At 41.6% G+C, this 21,761-nt stretch overlaps 1 protein-coding gene across 1 annotated transcript in view; it reads left to right on the forward strand.

Annotated features, from left to right (window-relative positions):
- Positions 1–21,761, forward strand: part of FBN1 (fibrillin 1) — a 141,288-nt gene that overhangs the window by 40,072 nt on the left and 79,455 nt on the right. Inside the window, exons 7-12 of the mRNA XM_075575645.1 lie at positions 8,680–8,877; positions 10,982–11,107; positions 18,090–18,215; positions 18,479–18,637; positions 19,926–20,105; positions 20,703–20,858. Of these exons, the coding sequence (XP_075431760.1) occupies positions 8,680–8,877; positions 10,982–11,107; positions 18,090–18,215; positions 18,479–18,637; positions 19,926–20,105; positions 20,703–20,858 (945 nt within the window). The remainder of the gene's footprint in view (positions 1–8,679; positions 8,878–10,981; positions 11,108–18,089; positions 18,216–18,478; positions 18,638–19,925; positions 20,106–20,702; positions 20,859–21,761) is intronic.

Raw genomic sequence — 21,761 nt, forward strand, 5'->3', positions numbered from 1 at the left:
CTGAAAAATCACTTTTTTTTATTGCTTCTTATTGTCTTTACATATCGACCAGTTTGTCACCTTTACCCCCTTGTTGCCAACTCAACCCACAACATAATGTACATGCTAAGCATAACTCATAACCTCACAAACGATATTACTTCTTTAATATTTCTGCCTCTCCCTGATGTTCTGTAGCCATTTTAAACACCAATTCCTAAACCCCTCTCTAGAACTCAGCCCCACTTCTTTCTCAACAATTCCCAGTCAGGTGGGATTGAGATTTTGGGTGGGGTGCTGGAGAAATACTGGCCTTAAATGAACTGAGACAGATGGGGTGGAGAAGGGACCTCCTAAATACTCCAAGGAGATGTATGTAACAGACATGGCAAGCAATTGAAGCAACTAACATGGAAATTGTTTGTTATGATTGACCAAGATGAAGAAATGAAGTCTAATCCAAGTTTAACCCAATTACCAAAGCTGAATGTACAGCATCAATTCAGGGGATATTGCTAGATTTGGCTGTAAGGGAGAATTGTAATCATTGTGCCCATTCCAACAATGGCTTTATCTGGATTGATTTAAAGGTAGAACGAGTGAAAGAGCAACATTAGTCTAAACATGGACACTCTTTCCAACATCTATTTTCCCCACTCTGTTCTTAATTATTCTTTTTTTTTTTGTCTCTACAAATGTAATTTAGCCTGGAGGCAAAATAGTTTTGTGGAATCTATTAATAGACTGGAAACTTGGGCAGGTAAATGGCAGATGAGGTTTAATACAGATAAATGTGAGGTTACGCATTTGGGAAACAAGAATAAACAGGCTACTTTCAAATGAAATGGGGATAAATTAGGAGAAGCCTTGATGGAGAAGGATTGTAGACAGCAGGCCTAGCAATAGTGCCAAAAGTCAGGCAGTAGCTGAAAAGGCAAACAAGATCTTATCTTGCATTAAAGGGGCAATGGATGGAAGGGAAGTAAACATAAATATGCCCCTCTATAAAGCATTAGTAAGACCACACCTTGAATATGGAGTACAATTTTGGGCGCCACTCTATAAAATAGACAATATGGAACTAGAGAGAGTGCAGAGAAGAGCTACCACCTTAATAAAGGGGATGGAAAATCTGATTTATGAGGAGAGGCTAACTAAATTAGATTTGGCTACATTAGAAAAGAGGCTTCTAAGTGGGGATATGATAACTATATACAAATATATTCAGGGACAATACAAGGAGGTTTCAAAAGAACTGTTCATCCCACGGGCAGTGCAAACGGCACACGGTCATGCCTTAAAGTTGGAGGAAAGGAGATTTCACCAGCAACAAAAGAAAGGGTTCTTTACAGCAGTGTTTCCCAACTCCAGTCCTCAGGGAACCCCAACAGGTCAGGTCTTAAGGATATCCCTGCTCCAGCACAGGGTGCTCAGTCAAAATGACTGAGCTGCTGATTGACCCACCTGTGCTGGAGCAGGGATATCCTTAAGACCTGACCCGTTGGGGTTCCCTGAGGACTGGAGTTGGGAAACACTGCTTTACAGTAAGGGCAGTTACAAGGTGGGATTCATTACCCATGGAGATGGTGATGGCAGATACAATAGATATTTAAAAAAAAAAAAGTTGGACAGGAAAGGTATACAGGGATATACCAAATAAGTAAACATGGGAAGGATGTTGATCCAGTGAGAATCTGGGATGTTGTCACAACCAGAGGTGGGGCCGATTGGCTAAGGTGTCCAGTCTTTGCAAGGAGCTCCAGTGTCATTCACCCAGCTGCATAGACGCATAGACATCTAACCCTACGCGTTTCACTCTTGTAGAGCTTCCTCGGGGATTCTATCATTGCAAGTATTTCATCCTTCTTATGGTATGTTAAAGTGACATTACGACAGATAGGAACCAATAAAATATATAATATAACGGGAAAGGAAAGGTATACACGGATATACCAAATAAGTAAACATGGGAAGGATGTTGATCCAGGGAGTACTCCGATTACCAATATTTGGAGTTCGGAAGTAATTCATTTTTCCCCTTATGAGATATCATTGGATGATTTTTTTTGTTTTTCTTCCTCTGGATCAATATACTGTAAATACAAATATAAGATATGTATGTCATATAAATTTAGCATAGGTTGAACTTGATGGATATATGTCTTTTTTCAACCTCATCTACTACTACAGTATGTAACTGTAACATTTTTAATATCAGGCAAAAAAAATAAGGTCTGGTTCACATCCTCTTTTTATAACTGTTTTATCCTATTCTCAAATAACAGATAACACATTTCCATGTGTATTATTATATATTTATACCACTGTTTTGGAACATGTTTGTAGCCACTTTAGTTACAGATGTTCTGCATATTTTGCTGCATGTACTTGACTAGTAAGAATAAATAGGTCCCCTTTGGAGGGGGGGAATTTGTCTATCTTACGCCTGCCCTTACAGTAGCCAATTCCTCACCTTTTTTAGTCAAGATATGTACAGACTATTCACCGAGTATTCTAAGGCTTGCCTTAAACTAGCCCGGTTATGTGCTAGATGTAACCTGGCTAGTTTAAGGCAAGTTTAAGGCATTTCTGCATTGACTAATGACCCATCGGATTAACACCGCAGGGGTCCCTGGCAGTCCCATTCAGTTTGAATGTGACTGCCAGGGACCCCCGCTGTTAATCTGATGGGCCATTAGTCAATGCAGAAATGCCTTAAACTTGCCTTAAACACGACCCAGCATGTACCTGGGTCTTTTTGGCAATTTGCCACTGGTTTGTGTTAGAATAACCGTCGGCACTAGTAGGTAAGTCTTGTGTGCTCCCCCCAAGCATTATATTGTAGGGCTTCTTTTATTTAGACTGGGTTTTAAGCCGTGTTGTAAAGGTTAAATGTGCAAAGTGATTCTAAGTTTCACCATACACTGCAATGTGTTGGTTTTGATGGTAATTGTGATAACGTTTTCACAGTGAACTGTTGTTTTATAATTTATGTAAATAGAACATTTACCGGATTGTAACCGGGAGGTCCCACAGTGCTGAGATACTTACTGGTGACGTTACCGGTATTACTTCCTGGTTATTAAAGGGGATTTAAAGGGCCGTCCAAAAAGAAGCCACAACCGATAATGTTGCAGCTTTCACTTGGCCTGAGATTTGGCAACCATTTTGTGTCCCCCGAGGGAGATTTAAACCCGGTAACTTTACTGGTAAGTATCTCGGGAACCAGATTCCCACCCTGTAAAAAAATGGGGGCTAAAAATACCTGTATATTATGGATTGGTTTACATTTAGAAAAAATAAGTTATTTTGTCATTTAAAAACCAAAACCACTTTCAAAAACAAAACACGAAAAATTAATGAAATTATTATTTTTAACCAAATCTGACAAACCACTAGAAGTGCCATCCCTTCATGCAGCGGTACGCAAACTGGGGGGGGGGTGAGAATTTCTAGGGGGGGGGAGCGACGGTTACAGAGGCCCCGCGCTCTTCCCCCCATAGCATTTAAATGAAATGCTGGGGGAGGCGTGATACCTCTGTAACTCCCTTACCTGCTCTCTGCCGGGTCTTCGGCAACGCGCATCAAGTGACGCGGCAGGGTCACGTGACGTCACCTGACCCGCGAGTCCTTGGAAAGGGGGGTGGTGGGGGCGTGAACGCTGCGGCTGCCGGGCAGTGGGGCACAGCTCAAGAAGTTTGCGCACCCCTGCGCTTAATGTATAGTATAGACGAACAAAGATGATCAGCAAGTGCTTGTACATTGAGAACTGGCTCACAAATGTATTTGGGTACAGTTGAAATGACATATTTTTCCTTTTGTGGATTTCTGTGTTGTAGTCATAGAGATTCCTGTATTCACCCAGAATAACCTTTCGGTTAAGTTTCACCATTCATAAGTACCATCTGTGTTTCTGGGAAGGGAGCTCTAAGGTCCAGATGGAATATTACTAAAATTCAAATGCTTCTTCATACCTCTGGTAGGGTGGTCACTCATTTTCTTTTAAGCGTTTATATTCCTTAGCTGTAACGCACTAATGTTCCTTATGAAAACTATCCAGAAATGCCACTTTTCTGATACTAATCAGTTGTGTGGAGGAAATCTAAAGTGCTGGAAAGACCAAGTGGATAAGTTTGATTTAAGCATAGGAAAGAACATTTCAATGCCTTAACTCAGGGGTGCTCAATTTCGGTCCTCACGCACCCCCAACAGGTTAGGTTTTCAGGATATCCCAGCTTCAGCACAGGTGGTTTAATCAGTCCCTTCATCAGCACAGGTGACTCAATCAGTTGTTCAATCTTCAACTGAATCTCCGATTGAGCCACCTGTGCTGAAGCTGGGATATCTTGATAAAACCTGAGCTGTTGATGGGGGGAGGGATGGGGGGTTCAGGACTGGAGTTGAGCACCCCTGCCTTAAGTTTTAGTCGATGCGTTTTTATTGGGCTGGTTTGCTCTTGACACCTTTTTCGGCGCTGAACTGTCTTACCCAATTCAGGAAAAGTTCTTGTTACAATGTGATTTATTGAGTGAGTGAATCATTTTCTGGAAGAAATTGAAGAGCATGGCAACATATGAACATATTACATAGCGCTGATTTTAAACACTGCTACAATAACGGCTACAAAATATACATAGCTGCAGCCAACAATATTGCAACCCGTAGTGTGCTGCGGTGGGACAGACACGGCGGGAGAAGCACCCATTGTTTTGAATCAGCCGTGTGTTAGAAGGGGGAGGGGCCATCACGCGATTCCCCCCTACGGGACAGCGCCAAGAGTTGCAATAACGTTGGCGACATCTGCACATATTCCCTATTCCAGAAAAGGGTGATAAAGTGACTTGCTTATGGTCACAAGGAGAAGCTGGCAGTAGGATTTCCACAGGCCTGACCCGGTGGCAGCATTATTACCAGTAAACTGGTGAAGTGTCGCGTGAACGAGTTCTTCCGCATTACCGCGCTGCTTATGGAGCTAGATCCGTGGGCCTGCTGCCTTACTGTAACACGTTGCAGACCCCCTGGCACTGAACTGTTCAAACAACACACAATAGCACTCCGCTTGTTGATCGCATATCAGCACGTTTCAGTGCTGAGGGCTGAAAGTCACATCTTTTCCCCACCTTATTCCACTTCCAACCATGTGGAGCTCATTTTCTCAATGTTTAAGGTTTGAAACAATACACTGCAGATTTTACACAGACTCTCTTCACGTCGAATGTTTTGGTTCTATTTACTGGATTTTTTTTTTATCTGACCAACAGAATCGTCTTTTCCAAAGACTTTAAGGTCCCTGTTATGACATTTCGAAAAGACTGTTAAAACAAAAACTGCTTCTTTCATCACATAGAAGGTACCTGGGGCACATTCTGTGTGCCAATAATCTGTTATGCTTCAGATCATTTCTTAGCAATACAAAACATCTATGCACACCATTTTACAGGCAGTGGCCCATATTTACTAAGCAGTGCTATTTCCTAAGACATACAGAACCCCAATAAGCTTATATTGAACCCCCAAAATAACCACAACATATATATGCGTATAAGTGTCACAGAGGGGTGCTACTGAGCATGGCAATATATATATTTAAAACCAGAGACAGAACATGAAACACAGACAGAGCCCAGTGCTACATCCATTGACACAGATACACGGTACAGTGCCTAAATATATATATATATAACTATATAACTATATATATATATATATTTATATATATATTTATATTTAGGCACTGGACCGTGTATCAGTGTCAATGGATGTAGCACTGGGCTCTGTCTGTGTTTCATGTACTATTCCCTAAGACACCTGTTGGTGCTAGAAGATGCATGGCCCATTCACTTGAATGAGCAGTAAGGGGTCTTTTAGAGTAGGAAAAAAATAAATAATAATAGCAGTGCTTAGTAAACATGGGCCAATTCTGTTTTGCAATGGCCACCACTTGTAGGTTCCATTCATCACAAATTCAAATCACCTTAAATAATAGTTGCTCTTAACCGGAGCTTTTTAGGAAAGTTTTCACTTTTGCAGCATCTTTTCTGCTCTCCATGTTTCCCCAGCTGTGCTGACTCTTCCTCTCTCCTTCTCTTTTTTACTTCAGCAGGTCAGAGAGAGGAGAGCAGTACTGATCTGTATGAAACAGAGTGGTACTAGAGTAGAGAGCCAGGATCTCCAACACAACTACAATCTTCCTAAACATTAACCTGATCAAAAATAATCTTCATTCCGTCATAATACTTAAGTCTTTAAACAGCCTAATACCCTGTCCTTCTATTGCCAGGCATGCGGTCTGTGGTAGATGGGGTGGGGGACAGACAAGGTAGATACAAGGAGGAAATGGTGTTCTTGGCCAAGAAAAGAGGAAGGAGAAAAAGGCAGAAGTGTCGTGCTCTTACAAGCCCCTTCGCAAAGTTTTTTGGCCGAATCGGTGCAAGGTTTTGCCTGGTGTGTCCTTTTTGGGCCAAACTGGCAGACTCCCAGTGCCCTACAACATACAATGATACAATGCCAAAAAACGAAGTGCCAATGTCAATTATTGTTTGTGTTCTCCCATTGCCAAGTTTCCACCCTCCAGAGAAGTGACATGTAATCCAGATGTCGGTGATGCCATGGAAACATTGGTGCTTGCTCCATGTACGGTGTATGGATGCCATTCACGCACCGCATTTGTTTGTTACACAGGATATCTTGTTTTTTAAATGCAGACTATTTGTACCAAAAATAATTGAAAAAGGAAGCATTGCAGTACAAAACATGATTGTTTGTGACTAGATATATCAACAAATTATACAGCACATTCCATGTTAACGATACAGCAGTTTCAAGCCAATATATGTCTAATATTTCAATGAGTGGGAATGAATTAAAATTATTCGGCCCCAAATTGATTAGTATGTCAAGTTATATTGAGATCTTTAATATGTCTTCACTTTAGGAATATGCCCCACTCGTATGTCATTTCCTGTTTATCTGGTCAATCTAGGACTTTAGGTGATTTCTTTTTCTCCTTCGTTTGATTAGTGGGGACTTAAAGGCTTTCTGTATTGGATTTTTTTTTTACATTTGTATCCGCTATTATGGCAATATTCACTGGGAGACTCGTCAGGACTTTGTAGCTCCGTATAACTGATGTGGCGCCTGTACTGGGCAATGGGAGTCACAGTTCTTGTTGGAATCTTTTATTTTGCTTTACGGGCTTATGGATTTGTATAATGGGCAAGCTTTCTTTTTATATTCCTGGTCTTTTATTACATTTGAATTATCCTCGTCAATGTATAGACCATGGATTTGGCAAAGCCCAAAGATGTGTGCATGTTACCACAGATATTGAATTATGCCCAGAAAAATATATCCTGTTTAATGATCTATTATTCCAACAATTATTACATGTTTATAAATACTTACGGTATATCACAGATGCTTTATTGTTCATGTCAGCTTGCTCTTCCACTATCTTTAAACTGCCCACTCTTCTGTATCTTCCTCTTTCTGTTTTTCCTTGGTTATTAAAACCAGTTTTATGAGAGATATATACAAAACATGCACATATTGTAGTTTAAGGATGGGTGTAGAATAAATCTTTAATAATTCCATGAAAGCAGCAGAGCCATCTACTCCATATCATGCTATTTCAACCCATAAGGGGTTAAAGATGTAGCCACACTGTTAAAAAGAGCATAAAGATCTTGTGTAAAGCTGTGATTCCGAACAGGTGGGTCAGGAAGCCTTATGAGTTCGACAGGTGTGGCCTTTTTGGGCCAAACTTGCAGACTCCCAGTGCCCTACAACATCCAAAGGATGTGGCCCCCCCCAAAAAAAATCTGTAATGGCAGTATTGTGGGTTCCCGAGCCCATGTGGGGACTGCGCACTTAGTAAGGCCCCAACCTGGACCTTAGCATGGGGTGGTATAGCTGTCAGTTACAACATGAGCTTCCAAAGTCGCTCCCCACAATGCTTTGCATCCAAAGCAGAAAGGCATTGTGGGACCTGACTTTAGAATTTCCTCCAGTAATTCACAACTATACCGCCCATGCTGTCTGCACACACTGTCGGGCAGTTTGGGGCTTTATTAAGCATGTTTTCCCCCCACAAGCACGATACTGCACTGCCTGGCAGCGCTGCAGACAGATTTTCCGTGGGGCACAGGACTAGAGTTTTGACACATTTAACCATTATTTCCTTCCTGACTCCAGTATTAGCAATCAGATTTCTCCCTGGATCAACATACCTCCTATGTTGAACTTATTACCATATCACCATATCCCCGTATACCTTTCCTTCCTAAAAATATTTTATTTACAAAATGTTTTACTAGGAAATAATACACTGAGAGTTTGATCTCGTTTTCAAGTATGTCCTGAGCACAGAATATATGGTTGCGGGGCCATGACGGGGGTTGCGGCCATGATGGGGCATATCTGACCTTCCATTGGCTGTGCGCCGACCACGTGATCACTTCGCGGTGGGTGAAGACAAATTTCTGGTCTTCCCTGCCAGCGTATGCATCACAGCGCTTTGGGTGCCCACACACACAGCCACTGGGGCTGTGCTGTGGTGTGTGCCATTGGGCACCTGGCCTTACTATAAGAATTGAAGATGGCACTTTATATTTTGCTTGCATTCTATAGAATCCTTAGCCACGGTTGGCTTTACACGTCCATCAACGTTTCTTATACACCTCTTCCTTTTTTTCTTTACAGATTACAGGACCGGGCCCTGCTTTACAGTGGTGAGCAACCAGATGTGCCAAGGGCAGCTGAGCGGCATAGTGTGCACAAAAACGTTGTGCTGTGCCACGGTTGGAAGAGCTTGGGGCCACCCTTGTGAAATGTGCCCCGCTCAGCCACAACCTTGCCGCCGTGGCTTCATTCCAAACATCCGAACGGGAGCATGTCAAGGTACGCAACCGCATCGAGCTGCTGAAACTGCTAATGGTTTAATCTTAATTGAGTTACATTGGTTTGGATGGCCTGTCCTATTTCATTCTCCGGCATAGGGTGGAAAGAATGGAAAAACAGTGTCAGCTGCATTACTTCATGATTGACTGAGTGCATGATGTAAAAGTAAGTGCATTAGTAACTCAGGTCAGTAACTCCAAGGAGCCAACATCTTAATGAATTTCTCACTGCCAAGAACGTTCTCATTTGATGAGTTGATGGAGGATCTTTTAACACACATGACCTCAGAAACATCTATGTCATTTGAAACAATGCTCAAGGAGCGTGGCACATACAACGCCATCATTTTTGCCCTTTTCGTCAGATCTGCAGACAATAGATTTAATTTGAAAGAATTTGCAACAACTTGTCAAAAAAAAAAAAGAAAGTATGCATCGAAAAGGGCTCAACCAAGATTTTATTTTCCTTGAGTTTGCAGTCGGGTTCAGATCACTGAATCCACCCAGATGTTGCTCATTATTTCTGAGCATGGCCTCCTGATAGAAAGGTCTGACACAGTTTTTGGCTTTCGGTCTAATACTTCCAGCTGTATAAATTCTTTTATTGTCTGGATGTCTGGCAGGAAGCAGAAGAAAGTTAACAGAGGCAGCCATATACTAAACTGTTGAGTAATCTAACTTTCCAGCACGGTGGGGGGAATTTTGCACAGTTTTATCCTCTCTTTTTTTTTCCACCAAAGTATTTGCAAGCAGGTAGGATTTAGCACAGTTTTGCTGGATTCTTTTGGGCTTATTCTATATATCTCCGAGACAGTTGAATGAGTTGTTTTCGGTTGAAATTCCTTGGTGAATTCGACAGCCCCAGCGAGTTTAGGTTTATTCCACCTTTATGTATTGATTTTATTTTTCTCCATATATCATAAAATGTTTTGGTGTTTGCTGCTGTTTTTGCTAATGCTTACAATTATGGGGTAACGCCAACACATTTCTGACTGAACAGGTTTATGTGACCCAGCAGTATACTGGAGGTAAGAGTAAGCGGCCGCCCAAAAACTGTGATCCCATTTCAAAGAATCACAGTTTTTGTGCTTTCAAACAACCTTTTATGTCATTTTAACAAGCTACTGTATTTATCATATCTGCAATTTTCCTGACCTATAGTATCTGTGAATCTGTACAAACCTTTGCAAACTAGGACTGTCCTGGATAACCTGGGACACTTGGCACCTTGGGGGAAAGGCTCCTCTCCCTTCACAGCCTATTAATAATATATATATATTTTTTATTATTATCTTTTATTTAATGTTGTGCCAATATATCCTGTAGCACCGTACAATATGGGGATAAGAACAAAATATAAAATGCATACAACGAATAATATAATGAAATAATAGGTAATAAATTCCCTGCTCCGAGAAGCTTACGCTCTAAAAGGGATGGGGGGTGACACAAGGATAGGTGGGGGGTCTAAGGCCCCAGCAGGGTATTAACCATAGGTTTGTCTGGAGGATGCTGAGTAGGCATCTTTAAAGAGTTTGCCTCCTTTCCACTTGTTAGTGTCATACTGGGGCATTTAGGGCCCACCAGGGAATCTGACTGTAGGGTCCCTTCCGACTCCTGTGGATCCCTGGCCCCAAACCCCCTCCTGTCTTTACAGGGCGCCAACACCGACAAAAGGCATAGGTGAGCCTGGACTCGGAATGCCTGCTGGGGAGACCCACCAGGGATGTCGGCCCCACTGGGGATTTTCCTGGTTCTCCAGCACACCAACCCTGTCTCCTTTGCTGTCCAGGTGTCTCCCTTCCATATCTCCTTCTCTAGCACATTCCACTGGATGTGCCCTCATCACCAATGCCCTAGCAAACTAATATAGATACGTAAAAACCATCATCCCTCCCATTACAAGTTTTCTTATTTCACCATTTCTGAGCACACAAAAACCCACGTCTCTGCAACCTGTATTCTGCCAAGGGGTCTTCCCTTTGCTTCATTTTAGTGGAGCTGAAATCTTCCTGATCAAGGGGGACTTCTTCATAGCATATTGAATAACCCCTGGATTATACTGAGACATATATACAAACGTTCGTTTTATTGTCTTGTGGCAGATGTGGATGAATGCCAAGCAATACCTGGGATGTGTCAAGGAGGAAATTGCATTAACAATGTGGGATCTTTTGAGTGCAAATGCCCACCTGGACACAAGTTTAATGACATAACTCAAAAGTGCGAAGGTAAGCCTCTTCCAATCCTACTTGAATAAAACTCAACCTTTATCAGAGGAGGGCAACTGACAAATTATACTTAATCACTTCAACATTTTACATATGTTTATCTTTGTTATGTGGAATCTTAAGGAAGGACCCTTTTACTGGTGTTTTTAAATCTACATTCTTTTTAATGTTTTGGTGGGACTCGATAGGTTTGGATTTTGGACTTTATGCAAATTATGGAAAACAAAGGAAGCATAAGATGTCCCCTGGTTTATTAAAATGGTAAACAAAAAAGGGAAAAAATACAACCCTTCCCCCCCCCCCCCAAATGAATCTTTTATGTTCTTTATTTCCCAATTAGTCTCCTTCAACTTTGTTGGTTCTTTCTCCTTTTGTCTTCTTCTTGTTGTAACACTTAAATGCATTCACCCCTCAGTTTGTTTTCACATGTTGAGTAGGCAGATGCGAGTTGTGTGCAAGATCAAGACGTAGGGGAAACAGAATGAGGTTAGGGCTTGGGGGAGTGAGGTTTACTGAAGGTGGGATGTGAAGAAGCAGCTGCTTGGAGCTCACCCTCTCTTTGTGAAGTTACAGTATTGACATTACTGCTAGCTGGATCATCATTCTCTTCTTGCTCCATTAGTTCCTAGGAGGAGTTCCTGGAAGGAACTAGGATAGAGGGTGCCAGAGAAGGAGCTGGCCCACTTTGACAGTAATACTGCATACTTCCTCAGATTTCACACTGGGGAGTTCTCCAACCGGTTGCTTCATTGTACACATCCCTACACCCTTTTTCACTTGTGCCTTATGCATTTAAAGACAGTGTGGCTTATACTTTCAAGTGTGTTAGCACATAGAGGCCCAAAACATTCTGTAGGTCACATGCCTCATTGGTTACCATATGATATGGGTGGACAACTTCAGTTCTCAAGGGCCACCAACAGATCAGGTATTAAGGATATCCCTGCTTCAGCACAGGTGGCTCAATCAGTGACTCAGTAATTCTGACTGGGCCACCTGTGCTGAAGTATGGATTTCCTTAAAACCTGACCGATTGCTGGCCCTAGAGAACTGGAGGTGGCCACCCCTGGCATATGCCATTACTACCGAAAGCTAAATAGTGAAATGATGTTCTAGTAGAGAGTTCCAGGAATCATGTAGTGTAGATCCTTTAAAATGCCGCCATTTTAAAGATTTGCTCTACTGTACTTTATGTAAGTAGCCCGTGCTAAGCCATGAGACACCTCCCTGCTCTGTACAGTGTTTGATGGCCTTCTTAGAATATATGGGTCTATCTGCGTATGTTGTATTACATGAGGATACAAGACCACGAAAGTCTCTTTTTCATTTTGACCATCACACGAGGATACAAGACCACAAAAGTCTCTCTTTCATTTTGACCATCACACATGCTGTACAGTACATGAGTTGCGTGCACACAAGATTCGATACTGCAGATGTGTCACCTATAACACATGAAGAGGACACTTTGTGGTCCTACTCCTTGTTTACATAATGCCCAGGAATACGTTTCATATTGGTCAAATAAAAAGTATCACAGTCTGGAAAACTAATCTGAAGGATATCCTGGGAAAATGAGCATATCTGCAAACGTTCTCCGCGTTTGTTTACCATCAAGTTGCAGTATCCCTGAGACAGCTTGATTTGTTGTTTTGTTTTGCAAACACACACACACAGAGCTCACTGACCTTTTGTTGTTTGAAACTGGCAACAATTGGGGGGAAAATCACTGTATTCCGAACATAAAAGAATAATAACATCTTATCAAACAGTTTGTGTGTCACTCTTTGGCTCTTGGAAGCAGTCTATAACATGTAATTGCAATCATGTGTCCGTGTTGGCAGCTGACATGTTGGCTGAGAACATGATCATGCTGGAGCTGTGTAACTAGAAATACACAATGTTAGCAAGCACAAAACCCAAACCCATGGTATTATATATTTACATACTTCATAGTACCAGCTGTACTGCTACTAGGAAATTGACCTCAAATACAATATACAACAGTAAACAAAGAGGCCGAAATGGACATCCAATATGACAACATGTTTTGTTTATTTACACATTTTCTTCTCATAAGTGTGGGTCATTTAATTCAGGGGTGCGCAAACGTTCTCCCCTGCGCCACCCTGCCTGCTTTCCCCCCCCCCCCTGCTTGCGCCCTCCACCTCCTTGCCTCGTCTCCGGCGTTCTGACGTCATGTAACATCAGGTTGCCATGGCAACGCAGCGTCATTTGACATGGTGATGCGTCGCCAGAAGCCGCCGGAGACAAGGTAAGTGAGTTAACGAGGCCTTGCGCGCGCTCCCCGACATTTAATTGAAATGCTTTGGGGAAGAGTGCGGGGCTTCTGTAAGCACAGTGCCTCCACCCCCCCCCCTCCCAAAAAAAATCTCGCACCCCTGATTTAGTTAAATCTTTTGGCCCAAACATGTTAAGGTTGCAACCACGCCAAGGTGACCCTCAGAGCACATCCCACACTGCCCATGTTATACTGCGCCCTTTGTATCACCACAACCACTGCGTAGAGAAAAGAGGAAACAAAAGAATGATATAGTCAATAGCCTGCGATGCGGGACATATATGTGGTGCCTACGGGATTAACATTTAGACGAACGATGGGGCACACGCATCAAGTGCTGGCACGGCTTCCGGCTTTCACTCCCGTTCACGCCCATGAACTCCGGAACAGGTGTGATAACTCGTACCCGCACCTGATGCACATGCTCTCGTATGCGTGAGCTACTGGGTCAGTATTTCCTGTGCGTGGCAAAGAAACAGAAGCCACAGACAACGCACTCGCTTTAGTAATACACATAGCAGCGGTAAATGATAGTTCAGTCTTCCCAGGGGTACCTGATTTTTGTTTCGCTATAGGCATTTTTTTTTTTTTCACAATGTGCTGCTGTTTCAAACTTTTTGCAACTCATGCCATGTATGTGGCTGACTTTAATTGCAGGTGTTACAACAGAGAAGCCATGAGCGTGTTAAAATCTATTGATTATAAGGAATAGAGTAAATAAAGAGGAATAGAGTAAACCTCCTCCTTTAAATTAAAGTGTAAGAAAAAAATACTATACTTGCACTTCAAGGAGCAATCCAAGCAATATCCTACATGTTTTTTTTAACCAGTTCTGTAGTTTTTTTTACATGTTTTTTTACATTCAACTCTTAATTCAATTTTTATGAATTTTAATATACTGAGCATCCTGTGATTTCTATAGCAGATTTAGCCCACCTCCCCAGTAGTGCAAGATCTTTGCAACACTTTCCTGTTTGGGATCATTTGTTGCCAATATTCCCAGCCGTTTGAGCTGCAAACTGTAACAGTAGATGATGTTACCTAAGTAATATAAGGATACATTGTAGAGGCCAAGTTACACTGACTGAAGGATTAATTGAAAGTGAAAGGCGGCCATTTAGTGAACCCTGGGAAGCAGGATCCTTGCTGATCGAACACGAGAGAACCAATCAATCAGCAGCTTAGGTCATTAGTTTTTAATAAAGGCAATTAAATGCTGCATATGTTAAGATAAAAAATATATTTTTTTTTATAGATGCCACTTGGATTACCTCTTTAAATATAACTTAGTTTTACCATGTTATTAAAAAGTATGTTATAAAAATTATGTTATAGTATCCCTATACTTCTACTTTGTGGCTAATGGTTATTCCTCAGAAAGGACCATTTCGATTTGATTATGTGATCATTAAAGTCACGAATCGTACATTTGAATTCTATATGATTTTTGATTAGTTTCTCTGATGATGTGATATCATAATGGCAATGAGGGGTGAGGATTACTTTTGTTTCTTTGCTAACGTGATTAGACTATAGAATAACATTCAACATCTCATTCCAGGCAAAATATTTAGCATACTGTAACTCTAATTACTGTGTATATGAGTAGTGGTTAACCAGCTGGCCATACCAGATAATGTTTCATGGAACGTATCCTACATGCCTAGAGAAAGTAATTACATTAAAAAAAGTATGTAATCATTAATTACAATTATTTCGTACTGGACATAATTCAGAATCTTGAATTCTGTCTCCGTTATAATGATTCCAGCATCTGTTCAAATGATCATTTTTTTTTGTTGGTGAAGAATGATGTATTCTGGGAACATTATACAATTCCTTTACACAGCCACATAGTTCTGCATTGGGATAACCAATCTGTTAGTTTTAAATCAGAAGTACACATTTTTCTGAGCAGGTTCATTTATACATTTTTTCTCATTACGTAAACATTTGAACATTCAGATTCTCAGCCACGTTGCCAGATACAAATCAGCTTTATTTATGTCTGCAGCTGTGCTAAATTTGTCAAAAAGTGTCTTACATATAATACATATAGTATATGCAGTTCAGACCCTGCAGAGATTTGTACGAGAGAGAGAAGAAAAATTACACCCTTTTATTCGAGAATATCCTGTTATCATTATATTCAATAGAGAAAAATGGTAAAGGCACTTCCTATATACTGTAAAAAGGTCAACTTCGTTTTATTTATTTGGGCAGTCCAGGTTCTCCTATGCTCATACAAACAAGAATACAAAAAGGATTATAAATGGCACACCACTGTTTAAAGAAATTTAACAATTTGTTTGCTTTTGGTGCTCACCTTCCGTTGATCCTGGCGTCCCAAAGCTGGATCCTAAATACTGGCAAAGTAGGAGAAAAAAGGAGCACAGAAAATATAGTGGTATCAAAAGATTACCAAAGGTATTAATGCATCAGAGCAATATGTGGTAACGTTTCAGGACACAAAGTCCCTTCCTCAGACTAAACACCTTCTTTTTTTTCTCCTACTTTGCTCATACAAACAAGGAGATTGCCTACAGCTCTCCAGTAATAGAGAAATAGCAAGCGTGAGAAAAGGCCCTGCGGGTGGCTAAAAACATCGCCCGTTTTTTTTTTGTATCTAACTTGATGGAAAGTGGACCGAAATGCTCCAAAGAAAATGTGGTCGAACCAGGTGGCGCAAGATCTCAAACCCGCGCCTCTTCACCGTAGCCGAAGCCCAAAAAGCCGCCATAAATCGAGATCAATGGCGCGGAGACGTATTGAACCTCCTGCCGCAGGCCTCCACAAAGCATCGCTCCTTACCTTATAAAAGATGAAGCAATGTCGTTTACGGAGTATAATCCCCAAAAATCCATCCAAAAATTGATTAATTAAATTTTTGCTATTTTTTTCATTACTGGGGTGCGCTGGCCAATCCCCTTTGTTTGTTTATCATTATATTCCGATGTACTGTATATTCAACGTAACTCCTACCTCATTCGTTTTGCACTGCAGTATGTAAGCACTCCCCAAATCGTGAGCAGGGCACAGTGACCCGGCTTTAATGGATTGCCATGACATGGACAGAATGTTCCTACTAACAAGGAAATCAGAATACTGTAGTCATAAGCATAATTCCCTTTTTTTCCTCCCCAACTACTTAATATATAATATTATCAACAGGAAATAATTTCAAAACTAGCTTTAATTAAAACACATTTTCTTATGTTATAACCCATACAGTGCTGTAGGCACTTGCAAGACAATGATGTATTGTATGTCTTTATTTATATAGCGCCCAAAGTGTACTCAGCGCTTCACGAAGAATACAGTACGGGGAATTATAATAATACTAAGTGCAGCAAAATCAGACAATAGGAAAGGAAATCCCTGCCCCGAAGAGCTTACAATCTAAGAAGTGCAATTTGTTACTCTCCTCTTAGGCTCTTACAATGGTTAACTTTGTGGTTAAAGTCTTTTCCAAGACATTATTTTCCTTTTATTCATGTAAATGCATTTTCTATTCATTCCATGGCATTCAGCTACAGTAGTTTTCCGATACCCTTATTTGTCTGCACCAGCGTTGCATGCAGCGTATAAACTCCCCACTCAAAACGGGTCTCCAGGATCAGCAGACATAACACTGACTCTTTTATTTATGGTTTCCCAATCCACAACGTATATACGGTTTAGTAATATTTAGCTTATACCTTCAAGCAGAAAAACATGAAGTGCTGATGTTGCTGGAAGCCCGTATAACAAGCTGCATCACTGACTGTTATGTAAACAGCGGTACACTTGAGTCAGAGGACATTCAAAATGAATACATTCGCTGCTTTATTTTCTGTCAATATACAAGCCAAACACAGACCAAAGATGTGTTTTCTTAAACCACAGGAGTTCCCCAGGGTCTCTTTTAGAGCTCACTGCTAATATAGGGGGAGGGGGGAGCCATTCAGACACACACTTCTGTAAAAAGCTTGGAATCAAGGCTGTGTCTTACCCTGATTACATTAAACTTAACACCTTTTTACATGCAGGTCTCTGAATACCTCGGGACCTCATTGAGGGATTTAGATTCATTTAGTGACTACAGTTATACTTTGGATTTATGACGGTGGATGGATCTTGAATTTATCAGTTGGCTTTGAGTGCAACGGTCAACAAAACTGTCATTACAAATACCAGCAAAATGTCACTTTATGACCACACAGTTAGCACAATGTCGCAGCAATATACTGTAACAAAGGCATGGATTTCTGTAGTTCATTTACAATTTCATATATGTATATTTAGAGTCAAATACATTTTTTTTAGTCCTAAACAGGAATCCTCTCTTCTTGAATCAATACTACATTTTTTATTAAATGTTAATGTATCCTGTGTATCTGCTTATTCCACTTTCTTGAAAACGTTCTCTGTATCTTTGGGATGTTTTCCATTCCCGAGATACAGAGCCATGAAAAAAAAAGGTCCCTGGGAAATGGCTGCTAGTGTTTGCCATTGAAGCCACAAAAGTCAAACAAAGAGAGAAGGAACATTATTTATCTTTAGGCATTAAGGTTTATTCTTGTAAAACAAGAGGGCATTAAAATACAAACTCAATGCTGGTATTACTGTATTGCTGATGTAAGTACATTCTTCTTATGTTCCTAAATATGGAGTGGTTACAAAGTATTTGTTTTGTTATAGACATTGATGAATGTACCACCATCCCAGGCATCTGTGAATCCGGCGATTGTGGTAACACGGTTGGCAGTTACTTCTGCAAGTGTCCTCAGGGATTTTTTACATCAGCAGACGGCTCCCGGTGCATAGGTAAGAAAATAAAACCTCCACAGTTGCAGAGATCTGTCGTTTTCAATCCAATGTGCTGTGAAGATGCATTTCCCCATGCTGGAGAATATTTTAGACCCATTCATTGCAGCGACACTGAACTCTTCTCTAGCACAAGGAAGCTGTAGAATATTAAATAGGAGTATTAGTGTCTTGCTCTGTGACTATAAGTATGATCGGGGTACAGAACACCGACGTTTTCTAAAATGGCACCAATGTTGACCACTCATTCTCGTACTCTGTAGATATCCGTCCTGGGTATTGCTTCACTTCCTTGGTCAGTGGACGGTGCGTCAACCAACTCCCTCAACTCTTACCGAAAATGCAGTGCTGCTGTGACACTGGAAGATGCTGGTCTCCAGGAACAACTATTTCGCCTGAAATGTGTCCCATCAGAGGAACAGGTGTGGGGGGTTGTGTGTGTGATCCCTAATGGAATCTCTACCAAACAATTTATATTATGCTATTGGGCCATTCCTGTTCAGTTTATCAGAATGCAGTTAAGCCTTAGAGGAGTAATACAAGCAACGTGTGTGTGTTTCTTTTAATTAACCAGTTCTGTAGTATTAGGATAACACTTACTACCTTTGTTTATTTTCAAATTCAACTCTTAATGCCATTTTTAATGGGTTTCAATATACTGAGCATCCTTTCATTTCTATAGCAGGTTTTAGCACATCTCCTCAGCAGTGCAAGATCTGTGTAACACTTTACTCTTTTGTGATCATTTGTTGCCAATATTCCCAGCAGTTTGAGCTTCAAACTGTAACAATAGATAATGTTACCTTAGTAGTAAGAATACATTGTAGCTGCTGAGTTACACTGACTGAAGGATTGATTTAAAACTGAAAGGCAGCCATTTAGTGAGCCCTGGGAAGCAGGATTTTCCTGATTGATCACAGGAGAACCAATTTATCTGCAGTTTAGGTAATTAGTTTTCCAAAAAGGTAATCAGAGGCTGCATACTGTATATTAAAACAACATTTTTTTTAAGTGTTTGGCTTGCCTCTTTGAGAAGTGCTCCTGCACTGTGCTGACAGCATGTGCTACACGTTACATAGCAGTGTGCGAGCACAGTGTCCTGAAACAATACACAGGTAATTGTTGCTGCCAGAGGCAAAGGTGCCGTGGATAAAGTCACTGGACCATCATTACAAAAAGCAGGCAGTGGGATTCTCCACCTTACTCGTCCCGTGGAGAAAAAAAAAAAAACATTTTAATTTAGTTAGTATAAAGCTGTCTAGTATAATATATTCGAGTACAGGAATGTAGCACCCATGTAATCAAAAAGCCCAGGCATACAATGTCAGCAGTATATTCACGCCTCGTAGATATGTGGTGACTCTTTCTACGTGTGTGAGTGTGCACATGCAAAACGGTGTGTATAATTAATATATACGTGTGTGTGTGTGTGTGTGTGTGTGTGTGTGTGTGTGTATGAGTATCATTGTGTGTTAGTGAATTTGTGCATTGGGGTGAAAGAGCATCAGGTGTTTACATTAAGGATCAGTGGTTATACATTGGAGAAGACCCCCTTAGCCCCTCTATGCCGGGGAGACTGTAGCACAATGCACTGCAGCACAGACATAAAAACGTGTACTTGCAAAATGTTTCCCCTGGTCCGATTGCCCAGGGTTATTGTATTAAAGCCCTTGTTCTCTCCGGGTCATTTGTAACGCTTTCTAATTACAGATGAGTATCGGAAACTGTGCACAGTGGCAGGATTACGTCCGGGTCAGCTACCAGTTCCCGGGCCAGGCCCATTCATTCCCGGAGGTCCAGAGTATCCTCCTCATGTGCCACCTGGTTTTTACCCTCCTGTGTTCCCGCCTCCAGGCCCAGGACAAGCTTTTCCTACCCCTGGTCCACCTGGTAAATATATAGCTCGGGTCTTTTTTTTATTCCCCCACACGGTTGTCATTGGAAGTGGCTGCGCCATTTGGATACCGGCATATTTCTCTCTCATAATCTGATTTTACTTTTTAAGTGGCAAATTTTTTTAAAAAAACGACCACCAATTTCTGCTGGGGATTTCCGTAATGCCTTAGAGACTTGCAGATAGCGGACAAAGGTTTAGACCTGCGCCAGTGGAGTCGGTATTCAATGAGTCCGGAATTCTCAAACTTCCTCGGGTGCTAGGACAGATCAGGGGGTTCAGACTACAACACAATATGTTACTCGTATATAAGAGATGTGCACGCAAGGGTGCTTCATGTGTTCCTGAAAAACTGGTGTAGTTGTAGTTCCCAAGAATGGGTCCCGGAATCCCTGTTATATATTTGAAGCCTTCAAGTTGATTGGTAACATATTCAGTGCCATCCAGGATTTTAACCCACGAGTGACCCGTCTAATAAATATTCGCGGCGGCTACATAAAAAGAAGCTGTAGATGGCTGTGTAGCTATAACATGTTGTTGATATTGTTTGTTTATTGCATTTACATAAGTTGTTTGTGTCGTTCTCTTTCTAGTGGTTGTGTCCTTTAATTTGACACAGCAGCAGGTGACCGACTACTGTGTGTTATTCCGGAACCTGTGCATTCATGGGCGCTGTATCCCCACTCCTGGGAGCTACCGCTGCGAGTGTAACAAAGGATTTCATCTGGATGTCAGAGGAGAATGCATTGGTATGAGACCTTTTTTTTTATGTACCCGCTTACGCCATCATTTCTGAATGCTTCGGCTATTGTATGTATTTGATCAGGCACAATTCAGCGGGAAATCCGATGCCGTGATGGTTACGTTGAAAAATGTCTTGTAGTCACCTGTTTGTAAGTTCTCTAGTAGCAGCCAGGTAAATACGTCGGGAGAAGACCACTGCAAAATGCTGCACAAATCAGGTTTTAGACCACGGGTGGGTAACTCCAGTCCTCAAACCGGTTAGGTTTTCAGGATATCCCTGCTTCAGCACAGGTGGCTCAATCAGTGGCTCAGTCTTTGACTGAGCCACTGATTGAGCCACCTGTGCTGACGCTGGGATACCCTGAATACCTGACCTGTTGGTGACCCTTGAGGACCGGAGTTGCCCACTCCTGTTTTAGTCTGTTCGTTCCAGATTTCCCTTCTACCTTCTGATTTACAACCCGCTGCGGATTACCCAAGTGTCGGGTCTAAAGATGTGCCAAACTGTCCAAAAATTCATTTCCTAATTTTAGTTCCCTCCCCCAAAATTCAATTAAATTCGCGGAGACTCCAAGTGCAAATAATGTCACCAAATTAGTACGCGGTCAGCAAAATATCCCCGCTATTTTAGAGATTTTAGCAAATTAGCATATTAAATAAAATTGCAATGCACCTTAACACAGGGGTGCGCAAAGTTCTTAACCTGCGCCCCCCTGCCTGCATGCCTCCCGGTTCGCGCCCACATCCTCCTCGGCTCCGGCATCAAATGACACCGTGGGGTCATGTGACATCATGTTGCCATGGCAATGTGACGGCATGTGACCCCGCGGCGTCATTTGACGCCGGATACCATGGCGACGCATCGCTGAAGATCAAGTAGGAGAAGCTGCAGAGGCCTCGCGCGGTCA

Source organism: Ascaphus truei, chromosome 18, assembly GCF_040206685.1.
Source record: "Ascaphus truei isolate aAscTru1 chromosome 18, aAscTru1.hap1, whole genome shotgun sequence".
Taxonomy (NCBI): Eukaryota; Metazoa; Chordata; class Amphibia; order Anura; family Ascaphidae; genus Ascaphus; species Ascaphus truei.